We start from the raw sequence: 24,493 nt of genomic DNA on the forward strand, positions 1-24,493 counted from the left end.
TAAGTCCACAGTGTAGTGATCTGGGGGTAAAACTAAGCATTTACTTTGGAATTTTAGCTTAAACTGAAATTTAAATGATGAAATTTCATTACTGAACTTACAACTAAACGAGATATCGTGAAGATTAATTACTTTTACAAAGGAAAAAAGTTACGTAGAATCACAAAATTAGTTTAGAAAAGACTTCTAAATCATCAGTCCAACTATTAACCCAGCACTAAATGACGTCCCCAAGTGCCACATTTACACATCTTTTAAATACCTCCAAGGCTGGTGACTCAACCATTTTCCTGGGCAGCCTCCCATTCAGTTACCCATTTACAAGGCTACTGGATGTGCAAAATGCTCTTTTCTGGACCGAGAATGTTTTCATTAGTCTTTTATATCAAGAATATAAAAAACCATTTCTATCTATGTTAAATTTTGGGGTTGTGCAGATAAAGTTGAAATTGTTCATCAGCCAGCTAAGGTGTTAAAAGCATGCTTATTTTGTGCCTGATTCTTAGCTACTTTCTGACCAGGACTTTGAATTAAATATGTTTTTTAGTGTGATGCACGGAATGTGAGAACTTAATATTGTAGCTATAAATATTCTGGTCTTAATATCTAAAAAGCAAGTATGAATGCAAATAATGCTTCACTGTGAAACTTGGGGTTTGCCCCTGAGATACTACACCTTCAAATCATTGTAGAACCCAGCACTATTTTTAATGAAAGTGTACTTGCTTGAGCAGCTTGCTGCATGCACAAATTGTTCAGGTGAACTCCTTCTAAAATAGCCTTAGGAGAAAATACATTTAAACTGCTTCCTATACCCCAGATCCAGCAACTTCTTGAAATTTCCCAGAACTAGACAGTGGATGAAAGTCTCATAATGAGGTGGAAACAGTTGCTGACATTTAAAAAATAGAGACACATATATTTGTTAAAAGTATTTTTTAAAAATGACATACCCTAATTGCAAAGTGGTGCTACACTTTCATTTGATGGAAGTACCACACTATCTTTTAGAAATACGAGAAGGAATAAATAGGAAATCTGGAAGTTGTGTTTTAAATTACTAAAGAATTAGTTAAACAAATAATTATCTCATATTAATCACTAGGAAGCATTGAAGTCCTTTAAACTTCTGATCCCTAAAACTCATTACAGATGGTATGGGGGACAAAAATTTCCTTCAGTGGTTTTTAATTAAAGTCAGTGTTGGGTGTCCTCTTCACTAAGGCCCATGAGTGGGATTTTCCTCTGCTTTATTCTTTCCTATATACTTTACTTAACATGTAGCCTGAAAGAATTGTTCATGAAAACTCCTATAAGATACTTTCTTTTGACATAAAAGGGCATATTAATAGTTCTCAGACAAATGTGAATCAGAATTTTAAGCAATACAGTGACAATTAAATGCATAGGTCTTAGGTACCAGCTGGAAGGGAAACATTATGCATTTCTAGTCTCAAAAGCAAAACTCTTTCTGGTAGTGAAGAATTGAAAGCATAAATGACGAGGGCAGCTAACTGCTTCAATTCTAAACCCATAATTAGGAACAGTCTAATGTAGACTTGTGTGTAATTGGAAAGTTCTTGTCTGTTCTTTGATTTCGCAACACAAGCAACTTTTTCATAACAATCTGATAATTAAGAGAAAAAGTTTTATTTTTCCTTCCAATAGTCAGCTTCTTTAGTTGTAAAAGTGACAGGTGTTATTATTGTGCCAGACTGTCTGTTTAACCAGCCTGGGGAGCCTTGTCCCAGTAAAAGGATGAGCTTGCGCTGGACATGATGACTTCTGTCCATATTCCCACCTGTCAATTGCCACAGATTTCAAAGTCTATCCTTTATCTTGGTGCCTGACTGGATTATTTTGAGGCATCTGTAAGCTGAAGCAGCAATTGTACTGCTGTATTTGGACAAAAGGAAAGATTAATATTACAGGAGAAATAGGAAGCCCAGAAGTAAATTTCATGCAATTATTAGTTTGCATCAAGCCAGTGTCCTCTCCACCTCTGTTATAACCAAATTAATTATACTCTTAAACTGACATTACTTTTTTGAGCAATACATATTTGTGTTTGTAGAAGCGATGAATGGCTATGATTTTTATTTTGTTGCTATAACTTACCGTTAGAAAGGAAGGAATGCTGGTACTTCAGCTCTGTAGTTGGAATACTTTGCATTTCAGTACAAAAGTAAGTTTGAGAAAAATCTCTTTTTAAAGCTGTGAAACAGGTTAATGGTAGAGAGGAGATAGGTTGAGTTCTTTTAAAATAATAAGTTTTATAATTTCTTGTAAATGGCTGTAAATGAGCAGTACTTAGCTTTGTTTTGGGTAAAGAATAACAAAACAGTGAGTATGTGAAAATTAATTTCTGCTTGTGTAGTAGAAGACTTTAGCTTTGCTTCTGGTGAGTATGCACTTGGACAATATTACTAGGAAAAATGGGTGAAGACCTATTTGTTGTCAGGATAAATTGAACATAAGGTACAAAGAGAACTTGAAATAATTTTCCCAAGCGCTGGTCTCTGGGACAACCTCTGTACTTCTACTTCTGTGTAGTGGTCACAGATAAATTTTACATCAATGGAATCATTCAGCCAGAAAAACGTTCTTGTTTTAGGGAAGAGGTGTTTCTGCTGTTAATAGATGCCAAAACTTTATATGTACAAATCATCATCCTGAATTTGATTTCTACCGTTAATAGAAGCTTTGTAAAGTAAATTGATTAAACTATGGAATACATAAGCCTTGGGAAAGGGTTGAACTAGTTGATAACTTCCCAGGAAATACTAGTTCAGATCCCATAAGACCCACCATGTTTGTGCAGTATCCCTGATGGATATGAGACCTACCTCTCCCTGACCAGGAGCTCAGGATAGTTGTATCCCTATCTTCTTTTGAAGTAGTTTCTGCTTTTTAAACTTGAAGCGTTATCTTGAAAGTAATCCAATTTAGGCAACTAATATGCTATACTGAAAGGATAGTAAATTCAAAATAAAACTTTAAAGAATGTAACTCTTGAAAACCTTGAAGAGGCTTAAGAAAAAATCTGTATTTCTGTAGTACCCTGATAGTAAAAAAAAACCCCAAACCCAAACCCCAACCAACTGTGAAAGTTAGAATAGAACTTAGAAAAGAATGGTATTTGTTTTTCTGATTTAATTGAATATTTTTAAGATGCAGTTACTACATTGTGTTTTGATGTGTTCTGGTTTCATTGTGTTTTGAAAAGAAATAATTTTCATGTCACTAAATGTATAAGCAGTGGAGTTCAATAGTAATAGAAGCTAGCTAAGAAAAACATTTGTTAGCCTGTATTTTTATGTGTGCTTAACATAACACGAAAACATAACTAAAATTTGGCAGTCTAGAATGGCATACTATGGAAAAAATGGATTTTTTTTTTCCTTATTTGTTCCTTTCCAGGTGTACTTGGATATATCAGGAAATAATTCTTTCAGCATTGGGATGGAAGAACTAGCTAGCATCAAGAAATTTGCAAGGGAAACTAAAAAGAAAAACATTTTGGTTTATGGTCTCCTTATCCAATATAAGGTATGTAATTATTTTTCTATGTGCAAATTATCTTCTTTTGCCATTTATATGATTAATGGTAGAATCTTCATTTAAAACAAAATCAAAGGGAAATAAATGTGACTTGAAAAGGATTTTTTTGAAGATTCTTGCCTGTTCTTGTTCAAAATTCAGACAAGCCTGGAGTTATAGGCAAAAATGTAAGCTTTTTGATTTGGGAGGAATAAATGGTAAACATTTTTTAGAAGCACATGAAAACATCAGGGCCCGTTTTGCTTTTCTGCTTTGAAACTTGCTTTGTGCAGCATTAAAAAGGTAAAAAATAGTAAAAGTACATTCAGTCAGTGGTTCAGCAGTATTTTACATCCCTCATCAAAACAGTGTTTGGTATTCAGGGGACAGGAAAGGCATAGCATATAGGTGTTGAGACAGTGTCTGTCTCTGTTATAGTAGTAAATTGCCTCAAGTGGAGGCAAAAAGGGTTACCACTTCAGCATCCTTTGTACTCACAAAAGCTATTTAAAATAAACTGTTTTGCCTGGGATACATGTTCTTTCAGCCAGAAGAGTGGGCTGCCTTGCCTCCAGTGCAGATATAGTTTTGCAGATTCTTAATTCAGTCAGCAGTGAAGGAAGTAGTAAGTTAGATATTCAATAGGAACTTTAACAAAGAAGAATAAATGTAATCTTAACTGATTTTTTTTTTGGTTGAATTAGGTGTTTATATATAATTGTTAAATATGGCTATAGTTTTGTGTCTTTTTCTGGTATACCAAGCACTTGATTATCCCTTCAAATTCTCTGGTTTTATTAAGAGCTATAAGTATCAATACCTATCAGTTTATGCTTTTACAGACTTTTGATGCCAACAGAATATGAATATTGCTATTATATGATTTTAGTTTGTCTCTTGTTTGTAAAACATACAGGGGTATACAGTTATTTTCCGTCTTCTTTCTGGTACTACCAAGCCCCATTTTTTCCAGGGTGAACTGGCTTCCATTAGTAAAAACAATTTGAATAACTGTTGGAAACAGCTCTGAGGCACCTTAGCATGGTAAAAAGTAACACTGCAAATATTGCTTGAGCGTAACTATAATTTTTTCCTTTTAAAATTCATTGAGTATTCACGTGGATCAAAGAGACATATGTGGATAGCACTGGTTAGTAAAGCTGAAAAGTAAAGCTGAGAAAAAGGAAAACTTTTATAATCATTGGTGGATTTTTATGACCATGGCACCAAAACATTTTACATTAACTAGCATGTATAAGAGCAGTAAGAGATCTGAATGGAAGTTCCTGATCCTTGGTGGTAAGAGAATTACAAAAAATAGTCAGCACGCAGAAAATATAAGCAGCATTTCCTATCATAGGAATTCAAATTCAGTAGCTTGTAAAGGTTACAGTAATAAAATCTTAGCCTGTAGGTTTCAGTAATAACTTTATTACTTTTCACAAAGAATAAAAAGGAACAGTGATCATCCAAAATAAAGCATGTTTGGATGGACATAGAAAGCCACAGAAAGCTTTAAAATATGAAAGCAATGCTAATAACTAATATATCTTGGTTATAGAACTGTATTAATTTAAAATAATCCTATTTCAGAGAGGTAAATGACAAAATGTACGGTCAGAACAGCAAATATGTGCTAAGGCTTGCCTGGGGTAAGGGGACTCCAAATACTTTTGCCTCTGAAACTTCTGTTTGATTAAGATAAAGGAACTATTCACTGACAGCCAGAAAAATCACAGTCCATACACTAAAAAGAGACAAATGGCACAACAGAATAATTGTTATGAAGTTGTTGAAACTAAAAGAAAACTGAACTGTGGGTGATTTCTTATGCAAACATACTGGACACTTATTGTAGCCTTAAAGACTTTCTGAAGACAAGAGGATCATCTACAGTGTGCTTCATGGTTCAAGAAATACTTAAGAGTGCTAAAAGTGTTTTCTGTCTGACTTGGTAAACCCCAAAGGTAAACATTTATGCTTTCTTTTTCATCAAAGATCCCTTGATATAGTATTATGTGCAAACATTAAGGCAGTAGTTCTCAAAACAGGGAACACAACCCCAAATGGAATAATCTGCAAAGCAGAAGGTGGTTTGGCAACTAGTAGTGAGATAATGAGCCTGAAGGGCAAATGAAGTAAGATCACAAACTAAAGCTTTGAAAACTCATTGAAAACAAATGAGTCCTGCCCTACATGACCCCTGCGTGCTTCTTAATTCATTTAAGAATTATAACTGAATTGGTCAAATGATTGCAATCTGATTAAAATGATTGGAATGCTGCTTGAGGACTTCTTTTTTTGTTGTTTTTCAAAATGCCATTTTTTTATTTCGCCTGCAATGACATAATAGATCGTAATCAATCTGGAAACCTACATTTATTCATAGAAGTCCTTAAGACTGTTAATTACTGTTTAGTATTTTCAAGAGTCAGAAATTGAGCTTTGAAGTATTGGGATCCTATGGCCTATTCATTCTTTCATCACGGAAAATTGTGCAAATATGTGATGAGCCTGAGTGATCTTGATTCCACAGAGTTTGGGACAGAGAGGGAAACCAAATCACTTTGAAATTTTCTATGTGAGTAACCTAATAGAAATCAACATCTGTAAGCTTATTAATACAAAGTCCTAGCCGGTCATTCATCAGTAAATCCAAAGATGAATACTTATGGAGGCTGGACACTCTTTTATCTTTAATTATTACTACTGTCTGCAATCAGTCACTAGTGCATATTTTGCAATAGGTAGAAAAAGATTTACAAACACTGACTTCTGAAATAGAACTACAAGAAACTACAGGAAGTTCTGAAAATAGCACAGGTTTTAAACATAGATTTAGTCATACTGTTTGTAACAACTGCTGTTAGTACAACATATTTGTATATATTTTTACATATCAGTATCGTAATTGTTTGAAAGTTCTAAGATTCCTGTCAATGAAATATTTATACTACTTAACTCCAGAAAATCAGTTCCAAATTTAATGTTCGAAAGACAGAAAGCTGAGTAGTTCCAGAGAAATACATGAGTGAATATTTTTTTCCTGCTATGTAATATATGCAGAAATAAAAAAGGTAGGTTGCTTTGTATTTTGAGCTGAAATCTGTTTGATCAAACAAGCCTTCTTCATCTGTTTTGTACCATTCAGAGGTTGTCAAGAAATAAAAAAAGATGTTTCTGGAACATTAGCGAATTAAGAAATATGTTAGTTCAAAATTTACCAAAGTTTTGGTTAAACTTTGGGCTTTGAGTCAGGAAAGGTCATAAACACAGAACCTTGAAATCTCATTTTTGCTTGCAGCACTGTGGTGTGTACAGTTGTGGGAAGCACAGCTGCTTGGCTATACTACTGCTTTTTTTATTAGATAGTGTGGATCATATTGATCAACAAATTGTGACTGCTATTCTTCTATTTTAGGGTTTCGGTGTGTCTACCTTGAATACATACATGCTCTTGTATATATTTTCTTGCTCGTTTTCTCTTGCTGCTTATCTTTCTCTGTTGTTCTCTCTCTTGCCTTTCCTTTTTTCCCCTGAAGTCTTCATGCTTTTCTAGCCAAAACAGGTAATAAATTAGTAGATTTATTATAACCGTGCAGCTCTACTAAGGGCAATCAAATGAAGCATTTCCACAAACTAACTTTGCAGTGCAGTACCAAATTCTGTCTGAGGATGATGGGCTTTTAAGAAAAATAATTGGTAACTTTTGGATTTTCATTAAGTAACTGTATAGGTTTTTATCAGAGAAAGGTCAGAAAGTTGCTCAATTTGTCTCTGCTATTACAACTTCTAGGAGTTTAACAAGCTGAGGTTGTTAAATGATGAGGTTAATGTTTTATGTCTCTTACACATGACCTTTTTAGTCTTGTTTCAGCTATTGAACTTATAATTGGAGAAATCAGAGTTCTTCCATCACCTTGTCAGCCAAAATGATTAAGGCATGTAGACTTATCTTAAAGTCCTGTCTTCATAAAACAGTCTTTAAGCATCTTTCTCTTACACCCCAGTTCAGCCATTCTGGCAGTGTTAGGTAATAAAGGTTGCCAGTTGTTTCTTTTGTGAATATTTTAGTTGTATAAAATGTTTTACTCTAAAATAGCTTCATAGTATGGACTGGAATTTGGGGAACAAGTGGATTAAAGCTGAAATGCTGAGCTCTCTAGAGGAAAATATGAAATATACAATATAGCAACTTAGAAAAGTATGTAATTATTAATTATTCTAGATACTTTAATGTAATAGGAAATAAACATTGAATTGGAACCATTTGCAAAACAAAATACCACGAGCATCAAATCAGAGTTTCATCTTCAAATCTGTTAGTACGAATGATTCTGATTTTTTTTTTTTTTGCCTTATGAAAGCTTTGATGTTGACCTGCTATCTCTTAGTGGAAACATATAAACATTTAAGATGAAAGGATTTTGACACAAAATTTTGTTTGCAAACAAATGGCTTTTAACTTTTCCATTGCTAGCTTGCCTAACAGAAACCTCTGAAATTCCTTGTATCTGTTTAGGGACAGTTCCACTTTTGAGTTGTTAGTGCTGCAATTCTCAACTTAAAGCAATGCTAAGCTGGGCATTAAAAATTAGTCTTCTCACCTGGCTTCCATGCTGTCCTCCAGAGATGTGATTTAGCAGATAACTGGTCCTGAGGGATTTCTGTTTCATGCTCTTGTCATGTCCCCTGAGGTCCATGTAAACTCTTAGCCTCCAGTGTGTCTCCTAATGAACAACTAGATAGACTGGAAAACAAAGAAAGGGAGATGTTTCTTCACAAAATAGTGTCCTAAACACAAGTTCTTTCTTCTGGTCTGCTGAGGTTCCCATCATTTAAAATGTGAAATCTACAGGTATTGTTTTACATTCATTTATCATTTTATTGCCTATTTACTCAATTCATAATGATCTTTCTGCATTTCATTTTAGTCAGCCCCTACCCTAATTAACTTTGTATCATAAGCAAATTCATGTTATTGTTTACTCATTTTTCCAGTTCATTTATGAATGTGTTGAACAACATAGATCCTATAACAAATCCCACCTGAACTACGTGGGTTCTGTTCTGAGGACTAACCATTTACTCCTACCCTCTATACTCTGGAGCAAGAATTTATCCCTGTGAGGACTTCTGTCTTATCTTCTAGGACCTTAATTTTCTTAAAAACCTTTGGCAAGGAAATTTGTTGAGAGTCTTGGAAATCCCAATAAATTCAATCAACTGTCCTTTGGAGAAATGGAGTAAGATTGCAAAGTCAAACCTTAAAAGAAAGACACGTTGACTTTACCATCATCTTTAACTTGCCCTCTGCTATTACTGTCAAGTACTTAACATTTTTGTTAAATTGTCTGGTACAGATGTATGGCCTTCTATTCTTGTTTTAAGTTTGAAAGTACTCCCACACAGTCGTGCCTACTGAGGCAATTTTTAAACTAGAGATGATGCACACCACTAGGAACTGAGCTGTTGGGTGAATACCCCATAGTCCTGAGGATTTGTCACATTCCTCTCTTTAATTTCTTCCATACCTCTTCTACAGTAACTGCAGTTTTACAGGTTAGTTGGCCATTTACAAAGAGGGGATCCGGCATATGAATTTCCCCACACCAATTCAAAGAATTAATGTAGTTTCCCTGCAATCACTGTGTCTTTCCTGTGTGCCCGCTGTACCCGTTGATCATCAGTTGGCCCTACAGACTCTCTGGCAGACTTCCTGCTTCTGCTGTGTATGAGGAAAGATTAATTACTGGTTTTTGCTAGTTGTTCCTCAAAATCTTTTTATGGTTGGTTGGGGCTTTTTTGTTTGCTGTTCTGGTTTTTTTATATTTACTATGCCAAAACATGTTATTCTCTCTATTTTTTCTATCTGGGCATGTCTACATATTTTTGGAGGATACTTTCTTGTTCTTATAACCTCCCATACTGCCCTCCTTCTGCCCTTTCTTGAGCCATTCCCCCCAGGCCTGTAAGGCAGCATCATTTGGCTTTGTGCTTTCAGTATGGTTACCTTGTGTTCCATATTTCCTGTGAGGATTTAATACTCTTAACTACTCATTTACCTTCTTTTTAACAAGTTTCCTCAATTTTTCATTATTTCATTTCTATCCCTTTGTCATTTTATATTCAACATATGTAATCCAGGCTCTTTTCCTTAGCTTTGTTCCATTCTGTGACAGATCTGTATCCTAAATGCAAAATATAATACAAAACATTGTTTCTTCTTGTGTTGGTTTGATTTCTTAACTCTCTCTTCCCCAGCCACTCACCTGCAGTTTGTTCTGTCTTTTTCCCTCAGTCTGCAATGTTGCCCTCCTCTTTCTTGCCTTTTGATTCTGGCTCTTTCAGAACCCAGAATCTTGACTCTTCTTGTAGGTCTTGCTGTACTACCTGATTCTTTTTGCAAGATTTCTTATCATTTGACCTGTTTATTTTCTGTTTAACAGGAAACAAATCCTTCAGTTCTGTTTCTCTTCTATTACCATTTTTCTTTTCTTGCTTTGTTATTATTGTCCTGTGCTTCGAGGATCTTCCGGATCCTGTTGCGGCCCATCTCCGTGGATTTGTTATTCAGCAGATATTTGCAAATTTTGCCATATCTGGGCAGACATTTTTCTCTTTTTTTTCAGCTACAACCACATGTCATAGCTGTATTTTCCCTGCTGAGATTTCTAGCACAGCATGTTTCATGCATATTGACTATCTTTCAGTTCCAATGTGTGGGGTTTTGTGCTGTATGAGAATAGTTTTCCTCTCCTATATCATAGAATGATAATCTTTTGTGTTGGAAGGGACCTGTAAAGATGATCTCGTTGACCCCCTCTGCAATGAGCCTGGACATCTTCCAATAGATCAGGTTGTTCAGAGCCTTGTCTAGCCTGACCTTGAATGTTACCCCCTCTCTGGGCAACCTGCTCCAGTGTCTCACCACCCTCATTGTAAAAAACTTCTTCCTTATATATAATCTAAACTTACCACTTTTTAGTTTAACATCATTGTTTTAGTTTAGTTTTAGTTTAGTTTAAAACTCTTGTCCTATTGCTACAGGCCTTACTAAAAAGTTTGTCCCTATCTTTGTTATAAGCCCCCTTTAGGTACTGGAAGGCTGCTATAAGGTCTCCCTGGAGCTTTCTCTTCTCCAGGTGGAACAACCCCAGCTCTCTTAGACTATAGTCGTAGGAGAGGTGCTCTGTCTCTCCAATCACATTCTGTATATCTCTGTCTTTATGGAGAAATGGTGAGAACATTTTCATGCAAAGGGCCTGACGTCTGTGAACATGTGTTTATGCCCTTGTCAGCCATGGTCTCTCATTAGGCACTTGCCTCATGTTATCTGGTCAGTGTCTGCATTCAAAGTGCAAACACACCCTTGCTCCTTCAGCATTGCTTACCCATATTCACACCAAGCAGCTCACAGAGCTTGCTGAAAGCAGTATCTAGTCCAAGCAGAGAGAGAAGCAAATTCACTTACAGCCAATAAATATTTGTTGTTTCTCTTCACCTATCATAAGGCCAGAACAATCTCTGAGTGCATTCTACTGCTTGCTTGTGGTTGCTGAGGGCTATTTATTTTTTAACCTTTAAGGATAACAGGAGCAAGTCTTGTGGCAGCTTTGTCTCACTAATGTTAAGTTTCTAAACATTTCTGCTGGCTTTCATCTAAAAATGTTTTGAAACATCTGAATATGAAAATATGTTCATATCTTAAGATTGTGAGATGCAGAGAACTTAAAGTTAGATTAAACTGTTCTCTTAAGATATGGAAATGCATGGGTTTAGGATTAACAGAGGTCAGATCATAGGAAACTACATTGGATAGTGATTTTAATCTGGATTTTGTTGTGAAGTATTTTCTGGAGGTTATTTTCCTATCAGATTCTTTGATTGAATAAAAGTGGAAAATTGCACCATTATAGATTTTCTAGCACTTTCAGTCTGAACTCATTATATTTTATTTTAAAACATTCTTTGAGCACTTGCTTTCCTATGCGAAATTTTATTCATCTTCCTAAATAGTATTTTAACTGTTTTCCAAGCCTTGCAGTGTTCTTTCTCACCAGCTCAAAATTCTTACTTTTTTCTTAGTGTCATGTCCCATTACTTCACAATGTACTTAAATAAATCTGTTTCATTTGATCTCTGAAGTTTCCACCAAGCTGAATCTTTAAAAAAATGGGGTTGTTTACATTTGAGTTTTATTCAACCTGTGTGGTACTGGCAACAGCACAAGTGTGCACTTCAACTTTTTCCCTGATTCAGTCTTTCCATTCTTATGCAGCTACATGCTCAAGTGTCTCTAACTCGTGTATTTAATTCTGGTGTTCTCTGCTTAAATTTAGCAGACCAGGTGTTGAATTTTGTAGGCAAAACTTTAGCAAAAGATCTGAGACAGAGATAATGTGTGATTTCTACTTAAACAATGGCAGTAAAATGAAGTATACTTTGTAAGACTGACTACACATAGACTTGCTCCCTGAGCTGTGCAATTTTAGATGCTTCTCCCTGTCCTTTGAGATCTTTCATTAATCAAAATGAGGTAAAATGACTTCAGAGCTTTCCTTCAACTAGATCTGATACCAGTTCCGTACGTACTTCAGCTTTTCATTTTTGTCCTCAAAGTGTGCTCTATGCTTGCAATGTTCAAGGCACAAAGATTTCTCCATGGAATTATGGCATAACTATCATTATGTGCTCATAGAGTTCATGAACCAAAAATACTTGGTGCTGTCGAGAGGGACAGCATGTGCCTTTGCCTCTGAAGCAGAGAGTAAATGTTCTCTTTTGATTCTGTCTTTGAAGGCAGAGGGGGTGTTAGTTACTTCTGTAAAAGTTAAATTTCTTCTGACCACCCTCTCTGGGTCAGAGTGAAGCTCCATTTCTTGTGCTGACTCCTGGTCATGTGCAGCTTTTCCTCGGCCTGTAGATAAGAAATTTTTATTAAAACATTTTCCCTCCTTCTCTACTAGATGTGTATGTTACATAACTTTTGGAGGTTTAAGTCCTTGTTATGTAAAGTATGGGATGAGTGAGCAAAACATGATGCAGTCACCTAGAGTAGGGATAAAACATTTTGAATTCTGTTTCTTAACAGTTAGTGGCAGTGGCTGAGGAGGAGTCTGTGCTTGGCACTTTATGTTTGGGCAAAAGAAAAACTGAGGCAAAGGTATTAATGTTTTAGAATTTGTGTTTATTTCTTGAATTTTTAAAACCATCCATAAAATGGTACAGATGCTTGTATTAGTCAGTAATATAACTTTTATTTTGCATCCTGATGAATAATTAACACACTGAAATGATTATGTCCTAAAAATAATTACATTTCTGCAAAGAGACTGAAATATTTAGGTTCTACACTTTAACCTTGCTGATTTCAATTTTTCAGAACCTGTTCAACAGTGGTTGGTATGAAAGGTCTAGTTACCTGAAAATTTGTATGGAAAAGGTTTCCAGTGGAAAGTTTGTATTGAGAGTATCTTCAAATTATGGGAGCAGAGTATGCTGTGTTTGTTATAGATAAAATGTTTTATGTTGAAAACCTTCTTTAAGCATTATGTTATCCATCAAGAAGGAAAAAGAAAAAGATAATATTATTAGAATCCCATTAGGGAATAATGTCTAAAAGGGGAGATATTTTAGGATAGGAAAGGATTTTGTGACATTTTCTCTCAAACTGCTTGTCCATTTTGTTATGCTGTACTGCAAATGCATCTTTGGGAGGAGCTTATTGTTCCAACCAATACTTTATCATAAACTCATTTTCAGGAACACAAAGGGAGGTAAGGCAGATTATAAATGCTAGATATGTGATCTGGTAAATTTGTAACTGGGTGTTTGATCCCACAGGAGAGGGTGAGGTAAATGAACCTCTAAACAGAGTATGGTTTTAGGTCCGTCAACATGGGAGACCCACATAAGGCTGTGGGTCACTTCTCAGCTTTCACCTTCCATCTCTGGCTGGGCAGGTTTGGTCTGATAGAAACCACGGTGTCCTCTGTGTGCATGAGTAGATGATCAGTTATAATTACTCTGATGCTGTGACAGGTGTACAGGAGCTCTTACTTTTAGTGAGCAAAGTTGAAGTTTCAGTCAGAGTAATCATGCTTTAACTAATGGATATGCTGAGAGTTCCACTCTTTAACTGATACCTGCTTAGTTTTGTACTTAGTTTTTTGAATAAACCTTCAACAGCTTTAAAAGTGACACTTCTGCAAGAAATCTTAACTGCTAAATTGCTACTAAAAGTTTAGTGATGAAAAACCTTCTTTTGAACAACAGTCTCTACTTTGGCACTAGTGATGTGCCAGATTTAAAGGGGAATTTCGTCAATGCCTTAGATATCTCACTCAGGTGTTTTAAAGGTAGTTTGCCCTGGTGTGTCTTGCAATACGATGTGGGTCAAGAGTAAATTTAAACCCATTCTCATAAAGCCATACCAAATCCTTGTTTAAAAGTTATATTGAAAGTGGCAGTATTGCTTCTATGTACTGCACACTGTTTCTATGAAAATAATTTTAACTAGAATTTCTCTAGAAGAAATAGCTTGGAGAGTTAATTTTTTTATGGCATAATATGTTTTCTGCATTTCCTGTTTCCAAATCTTTTGGAGAGGAGATGAGTATGCTGTGTTTATAAAGCTTCAAAATGTTTTGGGTGATTTATTGCACTTTTTGGGAGCTCATAAAATTCCATTAAGCATGTTTGTATGTCAAAATTCCGTTTACTGAAGTTTATTCCAAAACTAATTTTAGGTAGTTAGCTGTGTTACTAAATATCATACAATCATAGAATGTCTTGGATTGGAGGGAACCTTGAAGATCATCTAATTCCAACCTCCCTGCCATGGGCAGAGACACTTTCAACCAGACCAGATTGCTCAAAGCCCCATCCAGCCTGTCCTTGAATGCTGCCAAGCACGGGACATCCACAACTTGCCTGGGCAACCTATTCCAGTGCCTCACCACCCTCACAGTAAAGAATTTCTTATGAATATCTAATCTAAACATACTCTGACACCATTCCCCCTTGTCCTGTCGCTACGTGCTCTTGTAAATAGTCTTGCCCCATTTTTCCAGTAAGTTCCCTTCAGATACTGGCAGGTTGCTAGGTCACCCTGAAGCCTTCTCTTTTTCAGGCTTCAGTCCCAACTCCCTCATCCTTTCCTCATAGGAGAGGGGCTCCATTGCTCAGATCAACTAGCAGCTAGCCATGCATTTATTGCATCCAATTGATGTAAGATTTTGTTGATGAACTTATTAATAACTCTTACTAATGTGTCACAGGAAGAGAAGGCAAGTGCACAGTACTTTTTAAAATTTTGCATAAACTTTGCAATAGATCGAAAATTTGGAAAAGATAACAATTATAGTTATCTGTAGATGCTGCTTTTTAGCTTTTTAACATTCTACTGAAAGCTTAGGTGATTTGTTTGCAGTTTGTTTCTCCTGATGATTGAGAGAAGTGTTTTACAGTTTTACTGCCTAGAATCATCCAATAAATGTTAGTTATGTTCTTTCTAGCGCTTACTGAACAATTGGCCTAGTGAATTCAGATGATTTCCTCATTTTCCTTAATTCTGTCTCTGACTGATCAAAGTTTTGCTACAAGATACCTTGCCATCCTGCTTTTTCAGGCATGAATTGGAAAAACCTGTCTTTCTATCACTTGAATGAATTAATTTTCCTAAACAATATAATCTCTCTGCTGAAGTAGTTCATCCTAAGAAAGAGAGTGGGGATAAAATTCAGTGGTGTAAGAAAGTAGCTGCTGAAGGTTTTTCAGAGACAGGTTATGTGTCAGAGCAATAGCATTGGTAAGTTGCTAGTCACGTCATCTGTAGTGCTGCTTTTGTTGTTTCAGGGTTTGCATGTCTAGTGGAAGAGCAGGCATGATTTCATGTGCCAGCAGCTCCTTGTAGCCCTGTCTGTAAGAGCTTGAAACTGGTCTGTTCCTAAGAGATGGATTTGAATGTTCAGTGCTGAACAAAACCAGTGGCTAATATTGTTTCTTCTTCTTCATACACAGAGAAAAAGAAATAAGAGACAGAAAAAATAATCATCCAGATCCTCTACTCACAAGATTATTCTTTTAAGTGAACATTGTTTTCTTTGCCTTCCTTCTTGCCTACTTGACTTGATAAAACTCATCTGAAACATATATTTGTTTTGTATACCCATCCATTTCAGCTTTTCACTACTTGGCAAAAGCTGTTATGTAATTGACTCTTTATATTTTTCCTCTTCTAATTCTTTGTGGTATGAATTAGGCTGTTCTCCCCTTCTATTTGTAAGGACATATTTTGTAGTAATTGATATTACAGCATTATGAGAAACTGCTTGGAGACTTACTGGCTCTGTGCCTAATTACCACCTACATGTTCATGGTTAAGTGGGACATGAGCAACATCTTTTCAAACACACAGACATACAGAAGTGTTCAGGGTTATTGTTGAAAGTCAACTGCCCAAATCACAGTAACATACATCTTTTTTTATAGGCCAAGATCTTTCTTCATGTTGCCTTTTGAAAATGATGTTCACTCTTGCCTCAAATCAAAGGCCATCACGGACTAAAGTGCTACAACAGGGCAGGTAGCTTTTTCTTCACAGAAAAAAAATAACAGGAAATTTATTTTAAAGTATGAGCTTTTCCTAAAAATGTAGTAGCACTGGTGAAACCATCAAGGTGTGATTCTGTATCAATATTCTATTTTTCTAGAAGCAGTACAGCTGTATTTAAGAGGGTACTTGCCAGGATAGTTAAGGATGTGAAAGATCAGATTCACTTGGGATGGGAACATTGGGCAGAGTAGCTCAGAGTGCTAATTTATAGCATATTACACTAAATTATGCCAAAATGGGACTCATACTCAGTGTCCACCCTAAAACATCACTAAATCATTTGAGACAGCATCACTTTAATATGAAATGGGATAGTTGCACGTGGCTCCTGACGTTGTTTCCATACTGAAGTACAGCAACAAATTTCATTTAAATCCTAGGACAAGAGTTTGGCAGAAAAAGCCTTCTGTATCCTCATAATGTAGCAACCATGTCTCCTTCTTGCTACTGTTCTTCAGCCGAAGAACACAGGCATTTGAGTGTGCAAGCAAAAGTGATGTTGTTGCAGAGAAGCACTAGAAACTTTAATGGTTTTTAACTGAAGGAGAGTTGATTTAGATTAGATAAAGAAGTTTCTTACACTGAGGGTGGTGAAACACTGGCATAGGTTGCCCAGAGAGGTGGTGGATGTCCTTTCCCTGGAAACATTCATGTTCAGGTTGGATGGTGCTCTGAGAAACCTGGTCTAGTTGAAGATGTTCTGACTCTTTGCAGGGGTTTGGACTAGCTGAGCTTTAAAGCCTCCTTCCAACCCAAACTGTGCTATGCTTCTATGACTCCCAACCCAAACTGTGCTATGCTTCTATGACTCGGTACTTTGGTGTTAGGCTAGTACATTCCTATGGTAGTGGTCCAGTGGGCTGTTTTTGTTCCTATGATTTTACTGTTGGTAGTGGCATGATTATTACTTCTACAAGCTTTAGTGAACACTGTAAGTCTGTTGATATCCTTACATATTGTGTTTGATCTTAATTTATGTTATCCCTAGGATTTGACTTTATTTTGTAACAAAGGTGAATACAAGATGAATGTAAAACTGACCAAAAGCTTTCCACTTAAACATAAGATGCTTTTATGGATAAGATTAGGAAAAACCTTCTTGACTATCCGTAGAGATGGTTCTTCATTTAAGAAAGGAATGTTCTTAATTGTATAGTTCTCTTAGAAGATGAAAGCAGATTTACTCTATGCAGTGTGGTTTTAGCTCTGTGTTTTGTTCGCTTACCAAATACTTGTAGACTGTCCTAACATTGTGTTTTGCAAAAAGTGGGCAAAATCCTGGGTTTATGTGCTTTCGGCATACTTTCTTATTTACGAGATTATCACCTCCTTCTATGCAGTCACTATAAAGAGTCCTAGCTTCTGTCCATTCATAGGGATCCCTGATAGAGATGGTGCTGATGGAGACTCCTTCCAGTTTGAGCAATGAGCTAAGCTGGGATTAAAGCTACAGTAAATGACTTAAAAACTTTAAATTCTTCTTTCCACTTTTTTTTAATGAGGAAGATAAGCTACATGCTGGTAGGGACAGTCAACACAGTATGAAGAATATATTTTCCTTTTTTCCTATAAGACAATGCTTTCAGGCACATGACATAATTTTGGGGGGTTTCCTGTGCAGGACCAGGAGTTGGACTTGATGATCCTTGTGGGTCCCTTCCAACTCGGGATATTATATGATTTGATGATAAATCCATATTTAACCAAGTGATGCGCTCTATAGTTGATGGTAGTGAAAGCTACAACCCTGAAATTTGTAGGCATTCCTCTGTACTCATTATGAATTATTCTTCCTGGGTTTCATCTTTCTCTATGACTGTCCCTTCTGCAAGGCCTTTGAATAAACCCCCCACACACTTTGTTTTCCACCGCTCCCCCCCATTTTTTTCCCTAGGGAACACACTGCAGCGCACTGTGCCCATTTGGTACCATTGTACAATGTGTTTTAGTTGGGTTTTAGTTGAGTTGGGGTAGAATGATTTTCATGTGCTCACAATCCATCTCAACTCAGGCACCTGGTATCGAGAGGATAAGGGGTAAAAAGAGGGAGGGAGAGAAAAAAGGCAAGATAGGAGTGAAAATTGCAGGAGGGAGAGAAAGAAAAAAGGCTGGGAAGCAGGGCAGCAGCAATGAACTTTCCTTTTAATGGCATAGGTGGAGTATATAAGAGAGCCCATCATTTTACCAGTTCTAGTAGTCTGCCCCACTTGTCAGTGCTGTTCTCCATGGGTCTTGTGGGGTGAAATCACATGATATTAAAATGCTTTATGTAAAAATATCCTGAAATAGTCTGCACAGAAACACCTTAATTACTGGAGTTGTGACATTTGAGTGAATCTTTGTATTTTAAAATTGAAAATTGATACAGTGAACAATATATTTCCTATTTCTCAAAAATGGATACAATGTAAAATTATATTTGGCTTAATTTGGCTCAATTGTGGCTTAATGGAATCTAGACCACTGCCCACAACTCTTCCACTGAGAACAGGAAATGCATTGTAATAACCACTTCATCTCTGAATGAGAGAAGGCTCTTCTACCCCTACTTACAGAATTTGGAAACTCTATCAATAAGTACTTCATAAATATAGATGAAAACACTACTCACGTTTTTAATCTTTCTAAAAGATCTAAAGCATTTAAATTTAAATTTGCAGTTCAGATGATGTATCCCCACTTGGCAACTGTAAAATAGGCCTTGTTTTTAATATTCACTCCAGGGATACAGAGAGCAAAATAAGATTAAAGATACGATTTTACAATAAGATAGGAGGTTTCTGAGGGTTGTGCTTTGTAGGCATGTTTGGAAATATTTGCACTAATCCACTGAGACAATGTTTTACTATATATGAAAGATATCTTGAAGATCTGATTTAGGACAATGATCACGCATTTTACATAAACATGTTTTATCCAGTAAAGACCAAGTGTTGTCTTGAATTGATGAGTTTATTGTGACAATAATATACATCAGAGTAAAAAGATAATACGGGAGGAGAAAGCCAGAAGGATTAATTACTACAGTCTAGAGGTAAATTGTTTTATATACCAATGAATAATTATTTTATATACCAATGAATTTTATAATGCAGACTGGATTTTTAACTGTTTTTAAATATAGTATAAAAAAAGTGTTGATTTGCAATCCCTGCTGCATAGATAGTACATTTCTTCATCAGTCAGCAATACTTTTATTACTATAATTATACTCAGAGGCAATCAGATGTCTAAAGTCTTTATCATTTATCCAGATGATAATTATATATTTATTATATAATTTCTAATGTTTATTTTGAAATGAGACATTCCTATCCATACTCATCCATGCAGGAACACTCAGACCTACCAGGTATTACAGGTGCACGCTATATTGAAGAAACACAGTGTGTTATTTTTATTATTGATAACAGTATCTGTTCATCATGGCATGAAGGATGATGAAGGGATCAAGGTATCAAGGGTAAAGTGGGAGCAACTATAAAACTTTTCTTTTTTGCTCAAACTGTCAAATATAAATAAAAGTACCAGCGATGTTCTTGTTATTCTGTCTTTCCCACTCACTAGAGATCATCAGCATCTTTCAGCAGAGATTAAACTAGGATACACGAGTTTCAGTATAAGCAAAGAGGAGGAGAGAGCTCTAGTAAAAATTTAAGTAGCAGAAAGGAGCTGTAAAAGTCAGAAAATTGTGTTCTCTGCAAAATTCTTGTGAAATTGGCCTACCACAATCCTTAATTTCTGTGCTTTTCTCCACCCTGGAATTGACATCAATATCAAGTTAGCAAATACTTAGTGGCTTCAGCTGAAACAATTTAGCTTGACTGCCCTTGTTGAAAACACGCTGCGATGATGAATAGCAGTTTTTGAAAATCAAGTGCAGTTAATTCATAAATCTCTACACAGACACCCTCTTTTAGACATATAGTAGCCCCGGGCAGGTATCTGCGGAGGAGTGGAATGTGTATGGATTCACAGCTTTAGTTCACAAGATCTTAGTGATTCCTCATTTTTCTCCAACAGCATTTTATATCTTTTAAGTCTATTGTGTCTCAGAGTTTTTGAACTGTTCATGCTATTAGTTTTTCCTTTCCACACCCTGTGATAGGTGAATAGCATTCTGCATAGATCTTTATATATACTATTGGAATTATTAATGCTTTCATTGTGAGTGAACATTATTTATGAGATACTTGTAGAGTGATTTATCTCTTTTCAAGTATCAACAAGCTATCAGGTTTAGAAATAAGCATATTTATATTCATTTCTCAGCATCTGTGATTGATGATAGGACCATTGATGCTATGCTCTGTGTGGGGGAACACATTCTGGGGAATGCTGTGTCTGGCCAGATCTGGCGATACAGATCTTAGTCTCTCTGTCATCTTTTGTAAGAAGATCTGGGAGGAATGAACACACAGGATCAGATTTGAAAGAAAGAAAAAGTGGTGAGGAATTCTTCACCATAAGCTTAGAATAGAGGAAAGGTTCTACCTCACTCTGAGCTTTTAGGCTAAATAGTGGGGTTTTGGTTTCTTTTTTGTCCTCTTTTGCTTCCCCGTCCCCATATTTTTTCTAATTTATTCCCTCCTATTGATATTCCACAATTATAGTATTTAAAGAAAACACTGTTATTTTAAGAAAATATTCTCTTTGTGGCATGCAAATTAATTATGTAGTATTTCTGAACTTATTTTGGTACCTCATTCTAGTTTATACATATGTATATGAACAATGTGGGGTTTGATTAATTATATTCAAGAAAGATGAATTTAAAGTAGGCTGGGTAGAAGGCTGGAACCTCAGAGTCCTAGGAGAATGAAAGGTTTGTCTACATGTCTGGTTCTGAGAAGCACAGTTTAGTTAGTGTCACAATCCGTGTTGGCATAGTAATGGTATTTCAATTTTTCAGCAATCTTATTTGTTGATAGCTCAGGAGCAAAAGTTTGAATAGGAGAGCTGTGGAGATTTTCTCCAGTTTTATGCAGCTATTTAAGAAAATGGAATTTGTAATAGCTACTCAGTTATGAAAATGATTGTGCCAGACTACTCATATTTCACTGCATATGCATATTAAAAAGCTTTTTTCAGTGACTGATAAAGATGTTCAGTGGAGACCCAATTATCATCTCAGATACTGAGGGAAAAAGAATTTTAGTGTCTCAATTAACTGAATTCTGCAGTGATGCTGATTTATCCTATTGAAAGAAAAAACTTGCTGTGCTTGCTGACTGCTTGATAGTACCGTAGAAAATGGGATTAGGAAAGTAAAATTTTTAATTTGGAAGACAATGGAAATTTATTTATGATGGTAACATTTTAAAGCAAGATTGTAAAGGTGACAGAAAGCAATGGCAGGGCTATTTATTCCTTTGAAATTGCAAACTAAAATTTAAAACCCAAGTCCATCAAAATAAATAAGCAGATTTGCTAAAACTTGCAAGAATAACAGGCTTCTCCCATAAGAGTTGTAAATTATATTTTGTGGGCATTTTAACTGCAAAATTTTAGTTTTGTACTGTGATGCACCAGAACAAGGTTTGGAGAAGATTTTTAGTTATTCATTGCTGCTTTAGGCTATCAAAATAGAAATGTTTTCAGGCCACTCATACTTGAGCAAAATAGAAAGTGGAACCCTAGGTGGGTCTTTCCAAAATAATCCACTGGTATTAGTTTTGTAGTACATTAGCATAGTTGACAAGTGTTAAGTATTTTAACAGTATGTTGCCTCTTTTTTTTTTTTTTTTTGGTCAATTTTTAACACTAGTATGAGAAAGGGAACCTCTGTGCAATCATACTATATTGTATTGCTGCATGTGGAATATACTACCGAAGTGTTCTGCTCATACCCTCACAGACTAATAAAACCTCGTAGTCTTTGCCATTGACCTCAATGCCAGTGGTCACTGTCCCTCCAGGACTGATTCCACTGGAGTTTTCATGAATAATGCAAACATCTCTTAATTTCAAGACTTGATCATACCAGATCCTGTAAGAAAAAGATATTATCTGTATAGAGTTATGTATACACCGTTGAAAGAAGTCAGAAGTCAGTTCATCTGGGGTATTCTCATGGAGTAAATTCTATGGATGGAGAAGTAGGAGAGGGAGGATCAGGATGGACAGGAAATTTGTGATGGCTTTATGGAGGCACTGCTGTGTAAGCAAAGACAGTAAGAAAGTAGAAACAAGCAGAAACAGAAATAAGAGTTGACTCCATATGTGGCTTATAAGGGAGCTGCTTGTCACTGCTTCTGCCACCTGGCATTATCATGTGTTACAGACAAAAGGATGATGAAGTGCTTCCCAGAGTATCTAGTTCATATATCTGCTTCTTGTAAACCAAAGATTCATGAAATATAGCTATCCTTGGAATTGCTGAGGTGAGAACACTTGATCTAAGCATTAGATTTGAAGTTGTCTGAAGTAAAATCCACAAAATGTGTATTATGTAATTGCAAGGTGCTCAGCAGCAACTGCAACTTTTTATTGATCTGATTTTACTGTGCTGCCCAACTTGGCGAAGAAGTCTGAATTTAGCAAACCCCAGGAACTACTCTTTTCCTGAGTTCCTTGGGTTAAAATATTAATCCAAGCCATCCTATGCCTGGACTTCACCTATCTGTTCCTTCTGCGCTGGAAAGGCAATTCTCTTCTCTTCCTGCAACAGCTGCTCGCCTTTCTTCCTTGCCAGGCAACCTCCCCTCTCATCTTTTAACAGGAAATTCTCTTTTCCTTACTTTCACCTTCAACAGTAGCATCCTTTTTACAGGCAAATAGTCCCTTTCCCTTACTCCTTTCAGCAATGGAATTACCTGTGACCTTTATTATTTACTCAAAATTATCTTCGTTTTACTTACTTTCTCACTCCTGCCTAGAAGTTTCCACTCATCTCCTATGCCTCTGGCTACTGGTATGGAGCAGAGGTGGTCTGGAATGGGTGCTTTGGTCAAGTCAAACCTAAAAAGCCTGGATGCTGCTAGTCTAGAGGCTTTGCTTTGGAGAAGATATCTTGCAGCCCAGTAAGACTCCCATCTGACTGATCTTTACCCTCTTGCCTCTCACCAAGTACTGTCTCCCTTGACAGCATCTGGTGTTTAAACAGTTGTTCTCTGACTCTGCCAAGGGATCCTGTGCCAGATGGCAGGACCCACAAAATAGATCCCTGTCACTCTCGCTCACTGTCATTGGACTTAAATGCAATCTAAATGAAAACAGCATTATACACTTTAGCTAAAAGGTACACTATGCAATTTATTCTTTTGCTAATTGGATGAACTCTTTGGATCAAGATTTTTATAATGGAAGTAATAATTGCCAGCTCTTATTTTTATTGCTTTTTATTGCCTCGGGGGAATATATTATTTTGATATTTAAATAATTGGCAACAGAAGGTTGACAGTTACTAGAAAAATTACAACAATCAAGTCAGACAATCGTTTCTTTTAATTTTTTTTTAACAAGGGGTAGGGCTGTAAAAGACCTCCAGATGTTATTTTGTTCATGTCCCTCATTAAAAGTAAATATCCTGAGCGGGCTGGCCCAAACAGGTAGTATTGCTCAAATATCGACAATTAGAAATTCTTTCTGACATATCCTAAAGTTCAGTAAGCCCTCTCCAGTGGGTATATGTGGTAATCTGAATTATTCTGCAGCATACTCAAGAGCAGTGTGGTCCTAAGGGGAGCTGGTGGCTCCATTTCAATGCTGTTCACATGCTTTTAAAGTGAGACTGGCAGCCTACACAGACCTGAGTTACCTACAGGTATCCAGGATTGTGCTTGCTAGTGTAGTTGTAAGGAAGACAACATGCAGGCAGCGAAGAGGCTGTGTGCTAAAATTTCTTACAAAGCAAATTGTGATGGGAAATGCTTCATGAAATTCAATTCATAATTTAAAAAAAAAATTACGTAGATAAGGATCTTCTCTTGGTAGGAACAGACTTCATCATCTGTTTTTTTTTCCATGGCAATTTATTTTGATAGACTGAAGATGAAAAGAATGTGAAAACAATAAGCATTGTTATTGCTAAGTAGTATTTTGGTCATTAACTAGAGAATGTTTTAAAATTGGAAGTGATGGGAATGCAGTTTCTAAAAAAGCATTTTATCACAGTGTGCAGGGACATTTCAAGCTAGTTAATATTAACACAGCAATTTTGTACAGCTTTGCACAATCTGCTGATTTTAATGATCAGACTTCAGAATGTGCTTTTCTTTTAGGTTTAAACACCAATCTCACAACGCATACAAGACAAATGCTTTGTGACTTGCTGGTTTGATGAACAATTTTAAGGCTTGTCTGTTAATAATCACAGAATAATTCAGGTTGGAA

General features: G+C 36.1%; 1 protein-coding gene across 4 annotated transcripts in view; it reads left to right on the plus strand.

Annotated features, from left to right (window-relative positions):
* The window catches only part of CRPPA (CDP-L-ribitol pyrophosphorylase A), a 110,411-nt gene that overhangs the window by 63,103 nt on the left and 22,815 nt on the right, over positions 1 to 24,493 (plus strand). For 3 of the 4 annotated variants that reach the window (XM_032692549.1, XM_032692560.1, XM_032692572.1), the window contains exon 9: positions 3,421 to 3,549. In XM_032692549.1, the coding sequence (XP_032548440.1) occupies positions 3,421 to 3,549 (129 nt within the window). Of the gene's footprint in view, positions 1 to 3,420; positions 3,550 to 5,398; positions 5,508 to 24,493 lie in introns of all 4 variants that reach the window. The other variant, XR_004357919.1, reaches the window with a different exon arrangement.

Source organism: Chiroxiphia lanceolata, chromosome 1 (genome assembly GCF_009829145.1).
Source record: "Chiroxiphia lanceolata isolate bChiLan1 chromosome 1, bChiLan1.pri, whole genome shotgun sequence".
Taxonomy (NCBI): Eukaryota; Metazoa; Chordata; class Aves; order Passeriformes; family Pipridae; genus Chiroxiphia; species Chiroxiphia lanceolata.